This window comes from Chrysemys picta, chromosome 3, assembly GCF_011386835.1.
Source record: "Chrysemys picta bellii isolate R12L10 chromosome 3, ASM1138683v2, whole genome shotgun sequence".
NCBI classification, from domain to species: domain Eukaryota; kingdom Metazoa; phylum Chordata; order Testudines; family Emydidae; genus Chrysemys; species Chrysemys picta.
Genome location: NC_088793.1, coordinates 47,159,201 through 47,183,607, shown reverse-complemented (window position 1 = coordinate 47,183,607; position 24,407 = coordinate 47,159,201). Strand labels below are relative to the sequence as shown.

Below are 24,407 nucleotides of genomic sequence, written 5' to 3'. Positions count from 1 at the left end.
TAATCAATAGTGACAACTAATTTCACATCCCTCTTACTGTGGCATTTGTAAGGTGCCTAATAATGCAGTGTAACTATTGTTTGTTTGTCAAAAGCTTGTGTTGGAAACCTCTGCCTGAATTGATGAAGAAGACTGAAGATTGAGCAAGGAGCTGTGCCCTTGTTAGCTCTCTGACAGAGCAATGGAATGAGTTCTTCTACAACAGAGCTGCTGCTCTGCTTATCCAGCAGCTCCTGAAATCATGCAGAGGGCTCTCTGGATCATTGAAGGAACCCACCTCTGTTACCATTTGTAACTACAGCAAAAGTAAAATGGTGGGGGTCATTAATCCACTCCTCCGAGTGATATGATTCCCCCTTAGCTGCCCATGACTTTAATTTGGAAATGGGTTCTAGGTATTGTTATCAGACAGCACCCCTCTAAAGAATAATACAAAAGCTCCCCACCCTGACTCTGCCTGGGAGCAGCAGGCTCCTGTAACAACAGCCATTGGGCCATCTCATTTCAGCATTTGTTGAAGAGCTGCTCCTAAGTGTCCAGCTCCAATACCCCACTGCAGCTCCTAGCTTTCCTCCTGCTGCACCAGCACTCAGGCCTCCATCCCATACAGAGCACCCACCAGCCCAGATGAATACAGTATGAAAACCTAGATAGGCTTGGTAGGCAGACTGAGGGACACGGGTGACCATGCAGAGCTTAACAGGGAGTAAGAGAGGGGGACAGAGGCAGGAAGGTGAAAAAATGTCAAAAGCAGCTCCAGATAAAACAGCACAGATTGTAGAGCAGTTGAGGTGTCTGGTATAGGAGGAAGGAAGCAGCATGATTAGCACTGGAGGTTAAGCTGAGGGGTTTTCACCTTGTGTATGGGCTGTCTGATGAGTTTAGGATTCTGGTTTTAATGTCCAGAACTGAACCCAGATTCTGTATACCTTGCCCTACATATACACATACAGACAGCTTATATATTGATGTTATCATGTTGGCCTCGCACATTGAAGGGTGGCTTTTAGCCCCAGATTGACTGTGTGTGTGCTGTAGAGACTGTTATAAAATGGATTCCTTGATTATCACAAGACACCGGGCACCGGCAGCCTTGCTTGGGTAGACAGGACCAAACAGCATTAACCATAATACAGAACTGTGTTGGGAAACTGAACCTGACAATTACAGAATATAAGCCAAGCCACCAGTATGTTTGATCTGCCTGTTCCTCATGTTGCCGGCACAGGGGCCCGAGGACAGCAACAGTGGGGTTCGTTGCCCGGAGTACTTCGCGTCAATAAACATACCGGGGTGGAGAAACAATCAAAGTTTATTTGAGATCTCAAAGTGGTGCAAGGAGACAGGCAAGTCTCAAATCAAGCACACCAGCAAAAACAGTTTCTCTCTTCTTTATACATTTTACAACTAAGCCCCCCCTCTCTCCCCCTTCCTACCACCCCCCCTCTACTCCCCCTCCCCTCTCTACCGAAGGCATGTTTATACATTTAAGCAATTAAATCATTCTAGGGCTATAAATCTAGCTTGTTAGTAACTTCTCCCTAAACTGTTATTTGGTTCTGCTTACCCTTAGTTTATTACCCCTTCTCCAGCTAGAAACATGCAAACCTCATCATTATTGTTTGGTACCTGGTATGAGCAAGGTCGTAATTGCTAACTGGCTGTTTACACATTCCAATTCCTGTCCTTGTCTTTTGAGGTCGATTAGAGTTAAACATGGAAGGACAGAGTTTAAACATGGAAGAACTCTGGCTCAGGCAAGCCTAGTAACCCCAACACTCAGAATCCAGGAGCATTTCTCTCTGCATTTGTCTAACTAACAGTTTGGAGCAAAGCCTCAGTATCACTCGGGCCTTGGCTACACTTACCCGGTAGTTCGGCGGTGAGCGATCGAACTTCTGGGTTCGACTTATCGCGTCTAGTCTGGACGCGATAAGTCGAACCCGGAAGTGCTTGCCGTCGACTGCGGTACTCCAGCTTGGCGAGAGGAGTACCGTGGAGTCGACGGGAGAGCCTGCCTGCCGAGTGTGGACCAAGGTAAGTTCGAACTAAGGTACTTCGAACTTCAGCTACGTTATTCACGTAGCTGAAGTTCCGTACCTTAGTTCAAATTAGGGGGTTAGTGTAGACCTGGCCTCAGTTTCTCAAACCAAGCAAGGCCTGGAGTCAGAGTCCAGCAGCATGAGAAACATCATATTCATTTTTTTTTTGTTTGTTAACAAACAAATCGCTTGGAACAAAACACAGCCTCCCTCCCCTTTGCACTGCTAGGGGAGAGAGATTTGGGAGAGGAGCCAGAGTAAACTGATCTCCAGTGGGACTGGGTGGGCGCCTCTTCATTTCATAGGGTCCGAGAGAAGACTCCCCTCGGGAGGTGGAGCCGGCCGGTCACAGGCTGAAGGCAGCCACACTGTTACTGTCTGTGTCTAAGGAGGAGTGAGGCGGGAGTGCGAGGTCAGTGCTCAGAAACGGCCAGGGAGCGGCTCTGCTCCCGGGGAGCTGCAGGTGGTTACGCCGCGTGTTTACGGGGCTGGCTCTGGATTTTCTGCAGCTGTAACGTGTGGGGCCAGTCGGGAGTTAGTGGCTCCCGGGGGGCTCCCTAAGAGCAGAGGGGGCCCGAGGGCAGGAGCGCGGCGCGGGTAGGTGATGGGCGCTGGGAGGCGCAACACATGATGTTTGTGTCGCTCGCTGCGTGAGGGCACGTGTGGTGGGAGAGCAGTGGGCAGGAAAGGGGCCAGGAGAGCAGGGCGGGAGTCAGCGTCCCCCGGGCCCTCTCTGAGGGGAGGCAGGGCCCCGAGTCCCTGGGGGAAGCGCTGGCCAGTGCCTGCTCCCCTGGCTGTCGCGCAGGCGGTGTTTACTGATTGCGCAAGTGAGAAATTGCTGAGGCAACACTGCCTAGCGAGGGGCGCAGGCAGCCCCTGTCATTAAGCGTTTGTGTGCGGGCTGAGCTCTGAGCCCGGCTGTGGATTAAAGCTCCAGCCCCAGGGAGGGTTTGGTGCAGAGATGCCTCCAGCAGGAGAGGGCGATTGTCTGCTCCAACCCCCTTACCCAGCAATGCGAGCGTGGCGATGGGCTGGGCTGGGCTGTGATCCCACTAGCGCTGGGCAGGAAATGACTTTCCTCTCGGTTGCCAACTTTCCAGGATTGTTCTGGCGTCTGCAGGAATTAAAGCTTATTTTTTAATTAAAGATTATGTGATGTGATGAAACCTCCAGGAAGAGGGCTAACCAAAATTGGCAACCCTACCTATATGGATTCTTGAAGTTTCAAAAACTTTGCTAGTCCAAATGGGAGCAAAGTCAAACATCTCAATTTTTCATAAACCATAAATCTGAAAGGGGGTTGGGGTGGGAAGGGGGAATTGGATCTGCTGAAATGAAACATTTTGGTTTGTTTTTATGGTAAACTTAAATTTCTAAACATAATGTTGTTTCAAACTGAAAAATGTCAAAATGGGACACTGACAATTTTGAAACTTTTTTCCAAAATGGGAGAGACATTGAAACCGACCCTTTGCTCCAAAAAGTTTGCTTCTGCATTTACTGTTGTCTTCAGCCGTCTGTCTGGCTGTTACCCGAAGAGCCCTGTCAGACTACATAACTTGCAAAACACACAGTGATTTCATAACCTCTAGTTATAGCTGCAGAGTTCAGTAATGTAATAGCTGTAGTCCCATTATGTAACTCTTTCTTTGAACTAGTCCAGGCTCCTAATTCCATTGTTTGAACTCACCCAGGAGAGTTTTGTTCTTCCTGTGCATAGGTTTCAACACTTTGACATTGAATTCAGGGCCTGATCCTCAGAGATGCTGAGCACTCACAACTCCACTGACGTCAACCAAGTCATAAATGCCCATTCCGTATGTTTTGAACCTTGCTGGAGAGCATGTATATGTATTTAACAGGAAGGATTTGGTCCCCTGATCCTCAAAGTTTAGGGAGTTAGGCACTAAATAAATACCTTTAAGGGTTTTGGACTGTGACTTTGTCTTCAGGCCTGAGCAAAGGGCTGCATGAACTGAACTGCACTGCCCCAGAAGGCATTTTGACACCCTTATGAGACATATTTGCTTCCTTCTTTTAGAGGTTTTTAAGAACAGGTTAGATAAACACCTGTTAGGAATGGTCTAGTTATTACATAGTCCTGCCTTGAATGCAGGGAACTGAACTAGATGACCTCTCGAGGTCCTTTCCAATCCTGCACTTCTATGATTCTTGCTCCTTAAGCTAGCACTAAGACATTGTTCTATAAAAGGGACTTAGGTGTTGCAGTGCTCAGATTGTAATGTCTAACTTTTAGATGTCTAAAAAAAGTACTGGAGCAATAGTGGGATCCACAAAGCCTGAGTTAGGTGCCTAGGCTTGGTATACAATGCTTGGGGAGAGACAGGCATAGGTGCTGACTCCGTGGGTGCTGAAAAATTAGCAGGTGCTTAGCACCCACCAGCAGGCAAGCTCCCCGCTCACCTCCTCCTTCCCCCCCAGCGCCTCTCCCCCACCGGCGGCCCTGCTGATCACTCCTCTCCCTCTCCCCCGGTGCGTCCCGCCTGCTGCGAATAGGTTGGCTTTGGGCGGGAGAGGGAGGAGCAGGACTGGGGCGCACTCAGGGGAGGGGGCGGAAAGAGATGGAGTGGGAGTGGGAGTGGGGGCAGAGCAGGGGCAGGAAGAGGTGAGGCGGGGGCTTGGGGAACGGGGGGGTAGAAGTCAGTGCCTATGGAGACAGGAGCCTAAGAATGGATACATAAGAGCCAGCATGCTAGGTAGAGCTTAAGGGCTGGTCTAAATTGAAAAGTTAGGTCAAGCCAGCTATGTCACTCAGAAGTGTGAAAAATCCACACCACTGAATGATGTAGTTAAGCCAGCCTAGCACCTGGTGTAGACAGAATTTTTCTGTCAACTTTGCTATCATCTCTTGGGGAGGTGGATTAACTACAGTGATGGAAGAACCTCTCCCATTGCTGTAGTGAGTGTCTACACTGTAGCATTTTAAGTGTAGACATAGCCTAAAATAGCCAGTTGGAGATGCTTGCTAATGAGACAGGTGTGTCCTAAATCTCCCCCCCCCCATAGAGTTAGTTGCCTAAATCTAGGCTTGAGGGAGGGTCCTATCTCTGTTTGCGATCCACGACTGGGAATCTGGCAGCTTAGCCATCTAAGTAATTGCTTGCAAGAGAGAGTTAGTTGCCTGCCTAACTCCATACAAAATAGTTTTGGAGTGGGGGAAGAGAGCAGCCTCCTCCCTTAATCTTTAGCCCAGCAGTTAGGATACTCACCCCCGTTAAGTTCCCTCCTCTGCCCATTGAGGAGAAAGGATCTGAAGAGGTATCTGCCATCTCTTAGGTGAGTGTCCTAACCATTGGGCTACAGTGTGATTCTTACTCTGATCCGATTGATATTTAATTATCGGGTATTAATTAAAGTGAAACAGTTTAAATAGGAAACATCCCATAGTCCAGTGGTTAGAACACTCATCCGAGAGTTGGAGAACCATTGTTCAAATCCCGTCTCTTCATCAGGTAGAGGGGGAAATTGAACCAGGGTTTCCCCACATCCTTGTGGAGTACCCTGGGCTAAAGGTTATGAAAGAGGCTGCCTCCTCCTTGCGACCCTGCTATTGTGTGTGGCATTAGGCATACTCTGAGCACATCTACTGCATTGGGCCCCATGGATGAGACAGGTGCTTCTCTAGGGTTGCCACTTGGCCAGTTTTTGTAGATTTACTATGCCAGGGTATTTTTCACTTGAGACACACTAAAGTGCTCACAGTTCACATGCCTGACATGTGGACTGTGGCACTGTGTTATGATAAGGTAAGAAAAATGATAAAATAACATAAAAATGGGATGGGGGGAGGAGAAGGGGGAAATGGTTCTCTCACTAATTTTAGTAATACTTAGCAATAGTTGTCACTAGGATCCTTTTTGCTGGTGGGAGGGGTGGCCAGTGGTTGTTTTTCCTGTGCCTTGGAGGTGCCTGCTTCGCTTTCCCCACTTTGTGGATTGGCCTGGGGCTTAGGTACGAGACAGACATCTGAACTTTTAGGGTACATCTACATAGCATTTGGGAGCCCGGGGGGAGTGAGCCTCCCAGCCCAGGTTGACCGACTCATGCTCGGGCTCTAAAAATAGCTGTGTAGACAGCGCTTTGAAGTTGCAGTTTGGGCTCTTCTGAAGACTCCCCACAGGCTTCAGAGCCTGAGCTCCAGCCCAAGCCACAGCTCCAAAGTACTGTCTACACAACTAGAGCATAAGCCTCTTGATCCGGGCTGGGAGGCTTGTTCCTCGGGCTCCCAAATACTGTGTAGACAGAACCTTAGAGTGAAGCATCAGTGAACCTGCCCAGAGGCAGAAACTTAAGGGCCTTGGGGTCTTTTACAGCAGAAATGTAGATGCTTAGTGAGTTCAGGTGCCTGCAAGGTTAGGTGGCAGCCAAGCAGGGTGCCTACATTCTTTTGTGGACCTAGCCCTAATCTACTATCCTGTTGGCTCAACTACTCTGGCCAGCAAGTAGGGAGTGTAGCCAAGGCTCTGTCCAATCCCTGCTTACATACTCAGAGGAGGAAATAAGCAGGCATGTAACCTTGCTTACTTCTATGCACCTGGACCCAAGTTCCAGGTAGCCTACATAAATGTGTGTGTGTGGTGGTGGTGGGTTTCTTATTCCTTCTCCCCGACAAGCATGTAGCCCAAATTGCAGTCTGGCCTTAGGACAGTTTATTTTGCATAACTTGCGGCATAACTTGTGAGTTGTTTAACATTGTTACATATTGATAGTTCTTCTCTGCAGACATGTCTGGGACTGAGTTTAACTTTGGGTGTTTGATCTAACAGGGACTTTACTCTCCATGAAAAGACAGAATCGCCCATGCATTGCTGATAGAAAAACTAGATTCTTCATTTGGCAGCTGGTACTGAGTGGTGCAGAGTGCCTCCTGCAAAGGGCCGAGCACCCTCAACTCCCACTGACTCTATGGGGCTCAGCATCGTGCAGGGTTGGGGCATGGAGCTGTACAGCTTGACCTGGGGAGGAGTATGGCTCTAGCTCTTAGTCAGATCTGAAGAGAGATTAAGGTTTTATCACCACTTGTAATTAAAGTTTTAAACCTTCAGGGGTAATTTACCCTTAATCCTATTAGGGCACTTTGTGGTCAAGCTGCTGTTTCTGGATCCAAACCCTGTTGGTCCAAGTCCCACCAGAGATCAGTTCACTGGTTTACACATCTCTAGACCAGGGGTCTCAAACTCAGATGACCCTGAGGGCCGCATGAGGACTAGTGCATTGGCCCGAGGGCCGCATCACTGACACCCCCCACTTGCTACCCCTGGCCCCACCTCCACTCCACCCCTTCCATGAGGCCCTGCCCCGCCCCTTCCCTGCCCCCTTTCCAACCCCTTCCCCTAAGTCCTCACCCCAACTCTGCCCGCTCCCTGCCCCCAGGGGGAACAGGAGGGGTCCGCGGGTGTGTGGCAGGGGCTCAGGGCAGGGAGTTGAGGTGCAGGAGGTGTGCACCGTACAGCAGGGAATTGTGGTGTGGGGTGGAGGAGGGGTGAGGGGTGCGGCGGGGGCTCAGGGCAGGGAGTGCAGGAGGTGTGCAGGGTGCAGCAGGGGGCTTAGGGCAAGGAGTTGGGGTGCGGGCAGGGCCGGCTCCAGGCTCCAGCCCAGCAAGCAGGTGCTTGGGGCAGCCAACGGAGGGGGGCGGCATGTCCGGCTCTTCGGCGGCAATTTGGCGGCAGGTCCCTCACTCCCTCTCAGAGCGAAGGACCAGCCGCCGAATTGCGACCGAAGACTGAAGCAGCAGCGGTGCCGAAGTGCCGCAAATCGCGATCACAGCTTTTTTTTCCCCCCCTTCTTCTTTTTGCTGCTTGGGGGGCAAAAACCCTGGAGCCGGCCCTGGGTGCGGGAGGCGTGAGGGGTGCAGCAGGAGATTGGGGTGCAGTGTGTGGCAGGGAGCTCCAGGCAAGGGGTTGGGGTGCAGGAGGGGTGAGGGGTACAGGGTGTGGCAGGGGGCTCAGGGCAGGGAGTTGGGGTGCAGGAGGGGTGTGGAATATGGCAGGGGGCTCTGGACAGGGGGTTGGGATGCGGGGTATGGGGCCCGGCGCCGCTTACCTAGAGTGGATCTGAGGTGGCAGCGACGCGCACCACAGCCAGGGCAGGAAGCAGCTGGAGTCCCTGGGGGGAGAGGGGAAACGGCACCTCGTGCTGCTCTTGCTGCTCATCCAGGTACCTCCCCCAAAGCTCCCATTAGCCGCAGTTCCCAGTTCCCATGGGAGCTGTAAGAGCACAGAGCCCTCTACTTGCCTCCCACCCCCCTGCCCGGGGCTGCAGGGACATACAGTAGTTCAGCCGCTTCCGGGAGTGGTGCGGGGCTTGCGGCGACACAGAGTAGGCGGGGGGGAGGGGCGCGGGGAGCTTGGTGGGCCGCATGAAAGAACCCCATGGGCCACATGGGGGCCGCGTGTTTGAGACCCCTGCTCTAGACTGAGTAAGATTTGGTTTAGTGTGGGATGTATGCCATGTGATCACTCTGCTGGAACAGTCCTCGTAAGGCTTTGTTAAAGGAACACTGCATTACAATATAAAAGCTACTCTGAACATTGCATCTGATTAGAAAGATGGAGTAAGGCCATGCAATGGTCTTTGAATAACTGGGGGTCCACCTGTGTGGAGCTTATTGCAGGATCAGAACCTAAATCAGGTTAAACAAAAAAGTATTTGTGAATTATATTTAACAATCAGACTTGGATCTGGCAATGCTGGTTGAGACACAGAAAATACATCTCATTAGAATGGATAGGAAATCTGAGATTTTCAAAATATAAAGGTTATATCTAGTATCTTATCAAGTCAGAGGCAATTTAACAATGGCTTAACTTCTCTTACATTAATAAATGTTTTAAAAACATATATCCATCACAAAATGTAGTTACAGAGTCACTTAACTGCCTTGCTCCTATAAGCCATGATCAGATGTTCAGGTGGACGTACCTAAACCAATCATGGAGTGGGGCAATCTCAAGACAATTTGCATAATTCCCGTGTGTTCCAAAGCCGCCTTGACATGGGCCCCATGCAGATAGCCTCATCTCCAGCTGATTTCCTCCTGCAGGAAACTGGATTGGGCAAGTACTGGTTGTATCAGTACAGGCACTTCTTTTTAAGCCAAATTTCTTTCCTGCTGCTCTGTTCCACTCCCCAGCTGTTCTGAGTGGAGCAGCCAACTGATATTAATATGCTTTTGTGTCTAAGGGCTTGGCTACACTTGCAAGTTAGAGCCATTAAAGCAGCCCCAGGCGCCCTAATTCACCACCCATCCACACTGGCAAGGCACTTAGAGCACCTGGACTCTGCAGCTGTAGCGCTCCTAGTAATCCACCTCACGAGAAGCATAACGCTTGCTGCGCCTCGGCTGAAACGCCCCAGTGTCAGTCTGAACGAGATGTTGCATTACTGCGCTGTGCTTGGCCTCTGGAAACGTCCCATAATCCCCTTAAGTCAAGTGGCCACTTGGGGGCGCTGCGTAGGGCTCCAGAATAGGTAGGGATGGCCCTGTTCAACCGATAACTACAGTTTGCTCTTTGGTAGCTTCAGTTTGCTGCTCAATGAAGCCTTGGGTGTGTGGAAGCGGAGTGGATGTGAACAAGAGGATCAATGGCCTTGGAGAGGGGGTAGGGAAGAAGCAATGGGTCCGGGAGCAGTTTCAGGCAGGCTGTTAGGAAACAGGAAAGAAGGCTATCAGCAGAGGAAAAGACAGAAAGAATGAAAATCTAAATAGAGGCTGGGAGAGAGGGCCAAATTCTGTCGTCTTTACTCAGGCAAAACTTCTAGTGATTGCAGTAGTCATTAATTTGGGAATTGTTGAGGAAAACATCCAATGGGGAGACTTGAGTAGGGACAGCCAATGATGCAAAAGACCCCACCACCCAACTGGCATGTACTCTTGTTCATGGCCTCCATTTCATTTGTGTTTTTCTGATTGTCTGCTACACTGTTAACCTTTAGGCCCTGATAAGAGATTGAAAAATTGTTGCAAAATTTGTTCCATAAATAATTAAACTTTATCTCTAACAATGGAGTTATTCATTTACATTGTGTACAACGTGTTGAGTTTGCCCTCAGCCTTAAGGCCAGTCATCCTCAAGGGTTCCAAATCTTTTCCTTTGTGTCTTTGGAGAGGTGACTCAGCAGAATGCAAAGGCTGCTGTGAGCTGAGCAGGGTTAACAAAACTGGAAACTACTGAATGCATTGCAGGCTTAGTGCTGCCCCTTGTTGATATCTGAGATATCAGATGGGAAGTGAGACAAATGGGAAGCACAGGGTGTGAGTGAAGCCATCCCTGCATAGTCATTCCCCTAAGTATTCTGCCAGTTGGTGTTTATAGAAATGGTGGGGACCATGCATGCAGCTTCCTTTGCTTTAGCTGTAGATGTAGAACAGATTGGTGAAAAAGATGCAGAGTTACAGAGCAAGACCACAGCCTCATCCCAAAGCCACATTTAAACATTGTTGTCTCAGGTACTGGCTTATAGGTGGGTGGCTGAGACTGGATAGCCTAGATCAGGGATGGGCAAACTTTTTGGGCCGAGGGCGACATCTGGGTGGGGAAATTGTATGCAGGGCCGGGGCAGGGGGTTGATGTGCGGGAGGGAGTGTGGGGGTGGTGGGGGGTGGTGTGCAGGAAGGGGCTCAGGGCAAGGGATTGGGGCAGAGGAGGGGTGCAGGGTGTATGAGGGGGCTCAGGGAAGGGGGTTGAAGTGCAGGAGGGGGCTGAGGGCGGGGTGCAGGAGGGGTGCGGACTGCGGGAGGGGGCTCAGGGCAGGGGGTTGGGGTGCAGGGTGCATCAGGGAGCTCAGGGCAGGGGGTTGGGGTGCAGGAGGGGGGCAAAGCCTTAGGGCAGGGAGTTGGGGAGCGGGGTGCAGGAGGGGTTCGGGCTCCGACCCGGCCCCGCTTACCTCCCAGCCAATGGGAGCTGCGGGGGGTGGTGCCTGGAGGCAAGGGCAACACATGGAGCCCTCTGCCCCCCACTCCACCCATGGGGGCAGGGACACGGTGCAGGCGGTGCCGCGGGCCGGATCCAAAGCCCTGAGGGGCCAGATCCAGCTCGCAGGCCGTAGTTTGCCCACCCCTGGCCTAGATCCCATCATGAGGGGATAGTACTTCAGGCTCCGGCCAAAGTAGTTTATCCAAGTACATCCTACAGATCTGCTCAGGCTATAAGGCCAAAGTGAGCGTCAATAGGACTCGGCAGGGGGGTACTGGTGAAGGTGGTTGGGACTCAATGGTGGGGTCTGCATATGGGGGGAACGGGGCTCAGCAGTGGAGTCTGAGTGTGGAGGGCTCAGCAGGAGGGTCCAGGTCTGGGGGCTTGGGGCTTGGTGGGGTGGGGATCTGGGTGTGGGGAGCTTGTCAGAGTGGTCCAGGTGCACAGGGAGTGTGGCTTGTCAGGGTGGGGGTTTGAGTGACGGGGACTCAGCGGGGGGTAGTCTGGGTGCAGGGGTGGGGGTCTGGGTTCAGGTGCAGAGGTCTCGGTGTGGGGTTCTGGGTGCAGGGGATCGGACTTGGTAGGGTGGAAGTTTGGGAATGGGAGGTTTAGGGGGGGTTCTGGGTATGGGGGATCCAGATGCCAGGGGGTTCAGGCTCAGCAGGGTGGGGGTTCGGGTGCAGGGGGCTTGGTGGGAGGGTTCTGGGTGCAGGGGGGGTGAGGCTCATGGGAGGGGTCCAAATGCATGGGGGTTGGGTAGACGGGAGGTGGGTCTGACCCAGCCCCAGGTGGGTGTGACCCAGCCCCGGTGTGAGCATCCCTCCACAGCGATTTACCTGTCCGCTGGCTGCTCTGGGTGCCTGAAAGGACATGTCCGTGCTGCTGTGGAGGGGCATGTGACTGCTCTTGTGGCTTCCCTTTGCTTCCCCATCAGAAAGTCATTTTTTATCCAGGGAAGCAAAGAAATCTGCGGGGGACATGAATTCTGCACGCGCACAGTGGTGTGGAATTCCCCGATGCGTAAAAAATGGTTAAAGAGTGTTGAAGCCTCAGGAAATTGATTATAGGGAGAAACCTGCTTAGGCAAAGATTGTAACTGGCTGAAATTAAGTTTTAGTTTAGAAGCACATTCTTACTTTTGTTTGTTTGTAACCCTCTCTTAACCCTTATTACTTCTACTTAGTATCACTTAACCTATGTGGCTGATGTGTGGTAGGCACACTGCTGGGGTCAGGGTGCTGAACTAGATCTGCAAAGTATACAGACACTCAGAGGACTGCCTGCTTGTCTGCTAGCTGTTGGTGTCTGGGTTGTAAACCACATCAGTAGAGCATTTAAGGCACCCAGGGTTATAGGACGGGCAGTGATATAAACACTTACTCGTTTAGATTGCATCCCTGAATATCACAGTGGCAAAAAAAACTGTCACTGCTGCCTTATTCCTAATAAATCATAATTTAAAACAGCAGATCAATAAGACAATGCCAGTTCAGCATTAACTCCATGATTCCCTATGAAACAGTTCACTCTCCCATTCAATAAACCGACAGAGGGTACTCTTGCTCCACTGAGCCCATAGAGGGCTTGTATGAGTCAAGCCCAGATATCTAGGTCATGATTACCTCTCTCTTCCTCATGTGCATCTACATCACAAGACTCTCAGCAATATTTACAGTATTGGCAGGTAAAATTCAAAATCCCCCCCTTGAAATTAAATACTTCCTTTTTAAATAATTTTCCTTTGCTGTATTTGTCAGGCAACAAGAAATCTGAAAACATGGCTGGAAAACCCAAACTGCACTACACTAAAGGAAGAGGTAAAATGGAATCTATCCGATGGCTGTTAGCAGCAGCTGGGGTTGAGGTTTGTACTTCTTATAAAGTAATCAAATTAATCAATGGTTGAAATGACTGTTCTATTTTGAAAATATGACTAACGACTAGTTAGCGCCATCTCCTAACACACACGTGATTACATCAATGTGTACAAGAGTCACAAAAAGCTGGATGTAAATTCTGCATGTCAGTTCTCGTATATATTACTTACACGGTCCTAATAGTATTCAGTACGGATATTAGTGAAACTGGCATTTCGTGTCCTGTAGAATATATTGATTTCATTCGTTGCAATAACAAGGGTTTCTATTTCCAAAGAGAAAATATCCTTGGCTGTCGTCTTGTTCAGAAAAATTAAACTGAAGAGATCTTGGATTGTTGCTGCTGTTCAAAGTCAGGAATTTCTCCAGGTTCTTTTGAATGTTTGATATTTGCAATTGTCTCTCATTCACTCTTGCTTTAAAGACCCAGTCACATCACATGAATAACTTTGAAAAACATTTTGTTTAGAGATAATTTTGCATACTTTTTTTCCAGATCCTCAAACTTGTATAAATTAGCATAGCTCTCTCGAAGCCAGCCAAGCTACCCTGATTCACATCAAGCAAAAATGTGGCATGACTTAATTTCTGTGGTGAATTTTTGCTTGAAAGCATTGTCGTCATTTCCTAGGAATTCATTTTCCTCTTTGGCTTTCTCAGCACTTGGAGTGAAAAATCTTTATAACTTTCAGTGATGTATGTTACTGTGAGAGATAAGCTGCTAGAGAACAAGTTATGTAGCAACAAAGATCCTATTCTCATTCAAATGTCTTTTATTTTTATTTTTGAAATCAAGGCAAGAAACATAAAGGCAGAATTGTATCTTGTAGTTTCTCAACATTTTCCATGTGGCATCAGCTGCTTTTTAAATAAAATACCCAAAGGCAAATATCCACTAATAGTTCATTCATGATCCATGAAATGTAACAATCAACCCCCTTTATTTCTGTTTTCCAGTTTGAAGAAGAGTTTGTGGAAGCAAAGGAAGACTTGGAAAAGTTACGCAAGGGTGAGTCTATGGCCTAGTCTGGACACAAACTTGCACTGATTTAATTTAAAGATATGGTTTTTAAACTTGTGCAAGTTTGTGTCTAGACCAGTGGTTCTCAACCTGTGGGCCTCTTGTGGCTCAGTCAGTACACAGCTGTGACCCATGTGACATCCTCAGTGCCATAACTAGGGTGGGGCAGGAGGGGCACCTGCCCTGGGGGGTGCAAAACTAGGGTGTTGCAACACCAGGCCCAGGTGTTAGCTCCCCCCTCCCACCCCAGTAGGATTGTGAGGCCAGTGACCCTGGCTGGAGCAGGCTCCCTGGCACTAGAACTGCAGGGTGCAGGGTGGGCTGCAAAGCTGAGCTACATGCAGGTGAGATGGTAGACCAGCAGGTGTGGAGAGGGGGATGCAGGGGGCTAGGGCTACAGGAGGGAGGTACAGGGGGCAGGAGCGCGGGGAGGGAGTGCAGGGGGCTAGGGCTTCAGGGATGGGGGTGCCGCTGGTGCATGGAGGACGGACTCTAGGTGGCTGGGGCACAGTCTCTGGATGGGGGCTAGATACTGGGGCACAGTCCCTGGATGTGGGGGTTGAGTGCTGGTGGGTAATCCTTGGGGGCGCTGGGGCAGGTGCATGGGGGGTAGTCCTTGGGGGGGGACCTTTCTGCCCTGGACAGGGCACTCTGTCTCTGCAGGGCAGGCACGTGTGCAAGCCCAGTGTTTGGGGGCTCTGGCTGCTGGGGGGACAGTCCCAGGGGGGTTGGGTGATGGGGGAGCATTCCCTGTCTGTAGGAGCAGCCCCTGGGTGGTGGGTGCCCTGCACCGGGCAGGGCTCCCCATCTTTGCAGCCAGGCTCCGCAGCCGTGCTCTCCGGGCACTCAGCCCAGCTACGCTATGAGCAGCAGAGCGGAAGTGAGGGTGGCAATACACCATGCCATGCCACCCTTGCAGTAAATTAATTCATTTTAACAGTTTGATGTTTTGCCTTACTTTGCTAATTTAAAATGCTCTTGGTAGATATTTGTCAGTGTTGAAAAGAAAGGTACTATATCGATTTGCATTGTATTGCTGTCATATAACAAATACTAAACCATATTTTTTTGTAGATGTACAGGTAGTATATATATATAGGGTGGATGTGGCCCACATAACACACAGAGAGCTGCATAGGTGACCCACATTGGTAAATAGGTTGAGAGCCACAGTCTGGACAGTCATATTTTAAAAACTGCTTTCTTCTATTTGGCTTAATCTGGATTGTCAATGGAAGGGGAGTTTTGTTCAAGAGATAACTTCTCTAATGCAATGTGGCCTGCATGAGAGGTGTACTGCATATTCCTTCACTCTGGCAATAGATGCTTAGGATCTCTGAAATTAACTGGAAATGTCCATGTAAATTATAAGGCATTTTCTCTCAGATCCATGCAATGATACAACAGTTTGTGAGGACTGAGTGACTTAACTTCTTTTCCTTTCCAAAGATGGATCCCTGCTGTTTCAACAAGTGCCCATGGTGGAAATTGACGGGATGAAGATGGTGCAGACCAGAGCCATTCTCAACTACATAGCAGGGAAACACAACCTCTATGGGAAGGACCTGAGGGAGAGAGCACTGTACTGTAACAGCACTACCTTCATTAAGATACACTGTCTTTATTTGAACATTTACCTAAAATAGAGAAGAGTACTGCTTTAAAATTTAACCCCCTTCTCCCCCACATGGATATTAAAATTATAAACCTGTCAATACACCACTGACATCTCAAACCCAGAGTTTTGATTTGTGGTCATTATCTACCTGGTAGATTCATACATTCCAAGGCCAGAAGAGACTATTGTGATCTTTTCTGACCTCCTGTATATCACAGGCCACAGAACCTCCCCAAATAATTCCAAGAGCATATCCTTTAGAAAAACATCCAGTCTTGATTTAAAAAGTGCCAGTGATGGAGAATCCACCATGACCTTGGTAAATTGTTCCAATGGTTACTTACTCTCACTGTTAAAATATTTACACCTTATTTCCCATTAAGAATTTGTCTAGCTTCAACTTCCAGCCATTGGATCATGTTATACCTTTCTCTGCTAGATTGAAGAGCCCATTATTAAATACTTGTTCCTTATGACTGTTAGTGAACAAATTGATGATACTGTTAAGACCCTCCACAGAGTTTCTTCAGTTACATAGACCAGAAGCACGTTAAATTCCTGAGGCAACTACCAATCCTTAATGGGATAATAATAAAGGCCTCATATGCCTTGGTGCTTACTTTGATTTCTTTCCTATTTAATGATAGCAATTCAGAGAACTTAATCTTTGGAGACAGCCTGGGGTATGTTTGTGCCGGTTGGCCCAATTTAAAAACAGTCCGTTGCAGCTGAAAACTTCTGTTCACTTTAAAAATTACCATAGATTGTATAGTGCATATGTACAAATAACAATCTCCTAAAGCAAAACAATTTCCTGATACTCTGTTGCTTAGACAAGGACTTCATTGTATAAATTCTAGTTTCACAGCATTAGCAGGGGTTCTCAAACTTCATTGCACCGCGACCCCCTTCTGACAACAAAAATTACTACACAACCCCATGATGGGGGGACCAAAGCCTGAGCCGGCCTGAGCCCCCACCGTCCTCGGGGAGGGGGGAGAGCAAAGCCTGAGCCCCATTGCCCTGTGCTGGGAGCTTGTATGCTGAGCCCCATTGCCCAGGGCTGAAGCCCTTGGGCTTTGGCTTCGGCCCCAGTAGGTGGGGCCCAGGCTCGGACTTCGGCCCCAGGCCCCAGCAAGTCTAAGCCAGCCCTGGCAACCCCATTAAAATGGGGTCACCACCCACTTTGGAGTCCTGACCCACAGCTTGAGAACTGCTGTGCTATAGCTTAACATGTTAGCAATGAAATTTTCCTTGTCCACCCCTCCTAATGAAGTCACAACAAAAACATCAGTGTTGAGAGAACATACTAAGTGTGCTTTCTCCTGAAAAGTAACTCAGTGGGAATCCTTTTATGGGATTCACTGTTTGTGATATCAATTATATCCAAATAAGTGTGCTCATTTTACGAGGAAAACCTTCTCCCCCACCCTCCCCTGCCCCGTGAACTCAGTTTCGGCTCTAACTCTTTCAGCATCATTACCAACAAATTAATGATTCTGAAGGCTATATTCAATCCTTGACTAGAATAGGATTTATCATGTAAATCTAAGTTCCACCATTTGCTACCTATTCAGCATTATTGTTGTCAAAAACCTAAAGTGCTGGTTCTCAAAACGTTCAGTAGAGCTCTTGCTGGTTATATAGTGCTGATGCCTCTTTGTTTCCTGCTACTAAAAAAAAATCTGCTAAAAATTGGAGCTGGTTGAAAGAGAAAACAAAGGTTGAAAACCTCTTCCAAAATTCCCATTTATTGTCAAAATTCAAAAAGTTTTTTTGACCAGCAGTGTAGCTGGTTGAAAAACAGGGAGGAAATTTTTCCTGTTTATTTTTTTTGAGTTTCAAAATGTAAACAGCTTTTGAATAGCACAACTAAAAATACATAGATATGTTCCTAATATTACTCTTCATGTAAACTATTGCTGTTCTTGCCACAGGGACAATCTCTCTGTTAATATGAGATCCATGCTATGAAAAAGGCTGAGAACCTGTAATCTAAAGTATTTCCAATAGTAAAGATCAAGAGGTCAAATCAATTTTGTTGTAGTGCAATGGCTGAGTTAGCCTCCTGAGTACTCCTGCCATTGCACTACAATACAATAACAAGCTGACTGGACAAAAGTCAAGTGTTCAGAAATAAATGGACTCCTCTAAATGGAAAATAAAAAACATTTGTTTCAGGATTGATATGTACGTGGAAGGAACAACAGATCTGATGGAAATGATCATGTTACTCCCTTTGCAACCGCCCGAGGCAAAGGAGAAGAATTTTGCCTTAATCATCGAGAGGGCCAAAACCAGATACTTCCCAGTCTATGAAAAGGTAAGTGGTAGTGAGATATGACAGACCATAAAGAAGAACAGTTTGTATGATGGTGTTTGCTGAAATTTCCCTTGTACAGGAGGAAATCTCCTCAGGGCAGGTGGAATTGTAGGACTCCAGGACCGCTCGGGGAGACCTCATAGAATGATGTGAAAAGGGGGCCACCAAACAGCCTGGTGCTGATTCTGCCACAGAGAGTCCCCAGTGACCTCAGTAGGACCACTCTCAGAGTAGGATGCAATTCACTGTGAGCAGGGATGGCAGAATCCAGCTCTTCTAAAGTAGTTTAGACTATGGTAACACAGTGTTATCGACTCTTCGCTAGCACCATGATGGTAGTGCATGCACATCAGTGGCTGGGATACAGTCATGAGAGCATATATCAGAGTATATTTTTTCCAAGGAGTTCATGTGTTTCTACTGTTCTGAATTAAATATAGTTGTGATTCAGAAGTGTTAATAGCTATTTATTTGTATTGTAATAGCCCCTAGTGGCTCCCGTCAGGATTGAGGGTCCCTTTGTCATGGTTAGGGCCCAACCAAATTCATGGCCGAGAAAAATGTGTCACAGACCGTGAAATCTCGTCTCCCTCATGAAATCTGGCTATTGTAGGCGGGTTGTGATATTGCTACCCTTACTTCTGCACTGCCTTCAGAGCTAGGTGGGCAGTGGCTGCTGGCTGGGCATCCAGCTTTGAAGGCAGTGCTGCCACCAGCAGCAGTACAGAAGTGAGGGTGGCATGGTATGGAGGTCATCATCTTGGGGGGGGGGGGTGGCAGGACCAGCCTTATGGGTGGGCGGCATGGGCAACCACTTAGGGTGCCATGGTCGGGGGGTGCTATGGTCTCCCCCTGACACACACACAGACAGCCCAAGGCTCCTTTAGCCTCCAAGTGCTGGAGAGGAGCAGGGCTGGGGCACCCTGGCTGGGGGCTCTGACCATGTGCCAGACTCCTGCTGCTAGCCCCAGCCAGTCTGTGGAGGGACGGGACTTCCTCTTCTCCTGCATGGGCTGCTCCTGGGACTGGGTCAGACCCACCTCCAGCAGCAGGGCAGAAGTAAGGGTGACAATACCATACATATCCCTTGCTTCTCGCTGCTGCTGGCAGTGATGCTGCCTTCAGAACTGGGCTCCCAGCCAGCAGCCACTGCTCTCCAGCTGTCCATCTCTGAAGGCAGCGCAGCCACCTGCAGCAGCTCAGAAGTAAGGGTGCCAATACCGTGAGCCCCCTACAATAGCCTTGCACCCGTCCCTCCCATCCCTTTTTCGGTCAGGACCTCCACAGTTACAACACTGTGTAATTTCAGATTTAAAAAATCCTATGACTGAAATTTACCAAAACGGATCGTGAATTTGGTAGGGCCCTAGTCATGGTTACTAAAATTCCCATTGAAGTCACCCTGGGAGTAATGAGGAAATTTGTTTGAGTACATTTTTCAGGATTTGGTACATGAGTTCTATCTCTTTATTTACTTATTTTGAGCTATACACAAATATGCAACCTTTTCTAAAATCTTTGGGTACCATACAAAATATGCACACAGCAGCAGTTCATGGAGAGTTGACTGGAAGAGAGTTGTACAGGAAATGTCACACATAAAGCAGAAATGTCCAACGGTGGATTTGTCAGTAAGAATGCAAAACCTCAATTACGCAGTAATTCACATGATGTCTCCTCAGCAGAACCTCAGATTGCACAAGCAAAATCAATGTTTGCAATATGCAAGAAATTCAGTCATCAGCTGCATAAGTTCGAAGTCAAACAGCGCCAATCATCCCCGTCCTGGGTTCATTTTTCCAGGTCTTTTTTATTGAGCTGTAATAATGCCACTTCAGCCATTATGGTGCTACAGAGTGTGTTTCTAGGTTGGCCTCTCTCACTCTTGCCTGGGGTTGCCAAATAGTGCTTGTTTAGGTAACCTCCTATTGGGCAAGGTTTCCCAAATAAGTCCAGCTCTTCTTCCTTACTGCTTGTATTGTTGTAGCTAGTTGTGCCCATTCTAGGATCTCTTCATTACTTCTTCTTAGTCCATTTTACTTTGAATATGTTACATATACATTTGCACTGAAAGATATTCAGTTTGCATTGGCTGGACTCTTCTTCATATAGGAGGATGCTTAGGATGTTGCTTTTAAAGAACTTAAGTTTGTTTTGCTAACCACATTGGATTTGAGACTTTTAAATACAACACTTGCTTAACCTTTTCTGGATTCTATTTCAAACATCACCAGTACTGGGATTGATGCTGCCTAGATTAGTAAACTTATTCACTGTTTTCAAGGCTTCACCTTTCAAGTACAGAAAATCATTGTAGGTAAATTAATTTTTATAACTTCCATCTTTGATTTAGAGATAAGACCTGTTTGCTTGGCAGAACTTGCAAGACCATCTGTCTTTGTCTGGCTATCTTCAGCTGTCTTATTTAGAAGACAGATGTCATCTGCAAAGTCTAAATCTCCAAGCTTGCCATTTATCCATGCAGTGCTCATTTTCATACTGACAATCTGTCACTTAAATTCAATAGCAACTCCAAACAAGATGAGGGACAAGATATTACTTTGTCTGACACCAATGTTAACATTAAACCAGTCTGTTAGCTCCTGGTTTATCTTTGCTTCACACTGAGTGTTTTGATGCAGGTTTTTAATAATTTGGATGCTTTTGTTGGAGACTCCATAGATTCATACTATTTACTATGATGGTTCTCTAGCTGCACAATCCAATGTTTTTTTTGGAAATCTACAAAATCAAGGTCACTGGCAGTTGCCATTCATTGCTTTGCTCTACAGTATTTCTCAGGATGAAGATTCAGTCAATGCAAAATTGATTTAAGTGAAAACCAGATTGTTCTCTAAGTTTGCTATGTATAGCTGCTCTATTTGGGTGATTGCACAGAATACTTTCTCTGGGGCTGAAGGCACCCAGTCCCGTGCCAGTTATTACCATCACTCAAATCTCCATTTTTGGGGAGTTTGATTATAATCCTCCTCTTCCATTCTTCTGGGGGGGGGAAGGGTGTTCTTTCTCCCATACTAAATGTAAGAGGCATAGCAGGATTTTCATGGTGACCTCTCCGCATGCCGTAAATAGCTCTGCTCTAATTTGATCTTCACCTGGTGATGCATTGTTGTTTTAATCTTTCAGTGGCTACTTTTAAGTTCATTCAGAGTAACTTCAACTAGTAACTAGTTTAATCAAAGTTCCTACAAGTCTGCACTGATGCCCCCACAGGATCTATGCTGTGAGGTTAAATGGTTGCATGTTCCAATTGTATTACCTACTTTTAAAGATTTTGTATCTTTGTTTCTTCTAGGGTGACTTAAGAGAGCCAAAAGCATAAGATGTGTTTACATTGTACTTGGCCTTGTATTTGTAAGGGCAGGGACCTGTTAATTATTCAGGACAGATGGTCTCACAGAGATATGTTTGCTCGTTTATATAGTGTAGAGTGACTAGTAATATTCAGTTGTTCACATTGGCATCCAGAAGTTGGCTAGCACAGTGATGGGCTCTTTACAAATGCTGTTAGACCTAATTCTGCAAGAGGGTTGGTTCTGATGGACTCTAACCCCACAGTCCAGGGGTTTTCTTAGCATACAATGTGCACTTGATTCCCAATCTTCTAGTGGTGCTGCTGTTGCTGCTCCTCTGCTTCCTAACCAGCCTTGAAATGATGGGTGCAAGGGCCCACAGGAGGTTGCTGCTTCACCCAGGTTCTACACCAGGCACAGACTGTACCAGCTGCTGTTTTCTGTCAAGATTCTGCTCCTCAAGGACTAATTACCCTGCTGGAGTTTCCTTAGGCAGCAGCATGTTTCTCTGGATATTTGACTAAAGCAGAGATTCCTACAAAGCAAAAAAGGGAGAGAAATAAGGTGGGACTCCAGAAACTCGTAATAACTGCTAGCCCAAGCCATGCTCTTAGTAGCTTTGAAGATGGGTCATGTTTCTCCTGAACTACCTGCTATTAACAATCTGCAGAAGTGTTGTATCCCAGTCATGGGAGGGCCTCTACAGCTAAGATGCTTCATGCGGCGATTCCTGTGGGATAGATTAAACATTGTGGGTAATCAGAAGGCCTCCCATTTTAATTAAGGACACATCACAGGTAATCCTCCATCGACTATTTCTTAACTACTTCTACAAATAATCCCCTTTTGTTTGCACCATTGCCATGAATCTCCTTCTTGGGGACTGAAGTCCTGCACTTATCCTGGCCTAGGAGAAGGTTATACACTGAATCGTGGACCCAATTTGAATTAAATGGCTTTGCATTCTGATTGCCCACAATCCTCTATTACCTCAGACCTCTTGCTTGGACTAGTCCTGACAAATACACATCTAACCAAGTAAGTAAGCTATTTCCCATTTGTATCCCTAAGACCTCTCTGTTTTCTCATATTCCATAGGTTTTAAAAGACCATGGCCAGCAATTTCTTGTTGGTAACAAATTTAGCTGGGCGGATGTCCATCTGCTTGAGGCCATTTTAATGACAGAAGAGTGCAAGCCTGATATACTCTCCCCATTCCCTCAGTTACAGGTAACTGAATCGCCTGATCTCACCAAGGAACATACACTTATATTCAGACTCCGATGCCCAGTGTAAAGTATTGATATTTAAGCCCTTGGAGCCACTGCAGCACTTGAGCTCTCGTTAGTCTCAGTGGGAGATGCTGTGGAAAGAGTAGAGCTGCTCAGAACATTTTCAGCAAAAAAACCTGCATTGAAGCCAAAATGCTGAACAGAGATGTTTCAGTTTTGATGAAGACTGTTTTTTAGAGGTAAACACTCTCGTGCACTGGCCTGGGATGTGGAAGACCCAGGTTCAAGTCCTTGCTTTGACCAACTCAAAGCAGAGCAAGGACTTGAATCTAGGTCTTCTAGGTCTTAGGCTGGTGCCCAAATCACTGTGCTGTCACACCCTGTTGCTCCCCAAATTGAAAACAGACATTAACACCATTTCATTTGCGTGAACACCAGTCTGGAACAAAATAAATTTTGAAACCTTGAAAGTTGGTCCAAAAAAGAAAGGTCATCCTCTGGCCAGCTCTAGTACTGACCTGTGAAATCTGGCCACAAATAGCTACCAATTGTTTTGTGCCTTTTTTTTTTTTGCTCATGCAAATTTTTTGTTAAATACACTGTGCATTTTAATCTCTGAAGCTGAATGTCATTTCCTTACTCTCAAAGGCTTTTTACTGCTTCTTCTTTTAGGCTTTTAAAGGAAGAATAAGCAACATCCCCACAATTAAGAAATTCTTGCAGCCTGGTAGCCAAAGGAAACCACCAGCAGATGACAAGTTCATTGCACAGGTGAAGAAAATATTCAACATCTAATCTATGTGATTACTAAAAATCACTGCACCTACAGTATAGTAGCTCAGCCATGCTTAATATAGCTGTAAACTTCACATAACTCAAACATTCTATGGCCTGAGCTATACAGGAAGTCACATTAGATGATAATGGGCTCTTCTGGCTTTAGTCTGTGAAACTGGATTTGAAAGTTTTTAGCATGTTAAATGCTAGCATGCCGAAACATAACTCTTTAAAAATGTCTCTGTAATAGCTATAACTAGATTACAATGAATTGTAGACTAGGGTAACTTGTTAAATAATCTTGTAATTGGAAGATACATTTACTTGAAATAAAACACTCATTACTTTCTGTTGGAGCTCATTTATTTATAACACATGTAGGTTAGTACGCATAGCTATACCTCTTAAAGTGCTTTAGAAAAGTGGGTGCACCCAATCCCTGATTCCCTCTCCATTTTCTTATCCGCTGGACCACGCTACCTCCATTAGTATTTCATGGCTGTTGGATTTTGATCACACCGGTACTCCTAGCCAACAATGTCCTTGAAAGCTTTTCATACAGATTCTAAAACCTTTTCTGCTGCATGAAATACTTCCCATACACAAGAAAATATGCCGAGCTCAGTAATTGGTATTTTGTAAGCAGAAATGAAAAACCATTTGAATCTCTGAAGTTTTCAAAATTTGGGTTAAACTCTCATTTAAAATGTTTTGTTCGCTAACATACCAAACTAATGAAATAAATCACATGATTGACAGGGCCGGTGCAAGGATATTTTGCACCCTAGGCGAAACTTCCACCTTGCGCCTCCCACCCCCACCCCTCCCCCCGGAGCATCGCTTATTATAAACTTTCAAAAATGAATACTGCATAATATGGCATTGTTCATTAGAATTAATACATATTCAGCTTGAAAATTTATTAATTTCATTATTTAGATTACATATTTAATGAAAATAAATGAATAACCTGACAGGGTATGGGGCTGGCTGGCTTGGGGCAGGGCAGGGGCTGTGGAGCTGGTTGGAGATGGGTTGCGGGTTTGGCTGGAGACAGGGAGACATGGGGGCTGGCTGGCTTCAGGCACAGAGGTGTAGCAGGGGCTGGCTGGAGACAGGTGTGTGGGGCTGGCTGGCTTCGGGCAGGGCAGAGGAGATGAGAAGCTGGGGTGTGGGGTTGACTGGAGATGGGGGTGTGGGGCTGGCTGGCTTTGGGTACGGGGATGCAGCAGAGGCTGGCTGGCGAAAGGGGGGTGCGGGGCTGGCT

The 24,407-nt window shown here is 47.2% G+C and overlaps 1 protein-coding gene across 6 annotated transcripts; it reads left to right on the top strand.

The window, feature by feature from the left end:
• Positions 1-1,975: 1,975 nt before the first annotated feature.
• LOC101948189 (glutathione S-transferase-like) lies at positions 1,976-23,489 on the top strand. 6 transcript variants are annotated; one of them, XM_065587783.1, is made up of 7 exons: positions 1,976-2,037; positions 12,736-12,842; positions 13,813-13,864; positions 15,326-15,458; positions 17,676-17,817; positions 22,230-22,361; positions 23,036-23,489. In XM_065587783.1, exons 2-7 carry the CDS (start codon positions 12,756-12,758, stop codon positions 23,156-23,158), a joined length of 669 nt encoding a protein of 222 aa, XP_065443855.1. In that variant the 5' UTR covers positions 1,976-2,037; positions 12,736-12,755; the 3' UTR covers positions 23,159-23,489. The 6 variants fall into 6 exon arrangements, 5 of the variants coding, with proteins under 5 accessions (XP_065443855.1, XP_008175416.1, XP_008175414.1 ...); XM_008177194.4 differs by lacking the exon at positions 1,976-2,037 and adding an exon at positions 2,262-2,441; XM_008177192.4 differs by lacking the exon at positions 1,976-2,037 and adding an exon at positions 2,262-2,454.
• Positions 23,490-24,407: the final 918 nt, after the last annotated feature.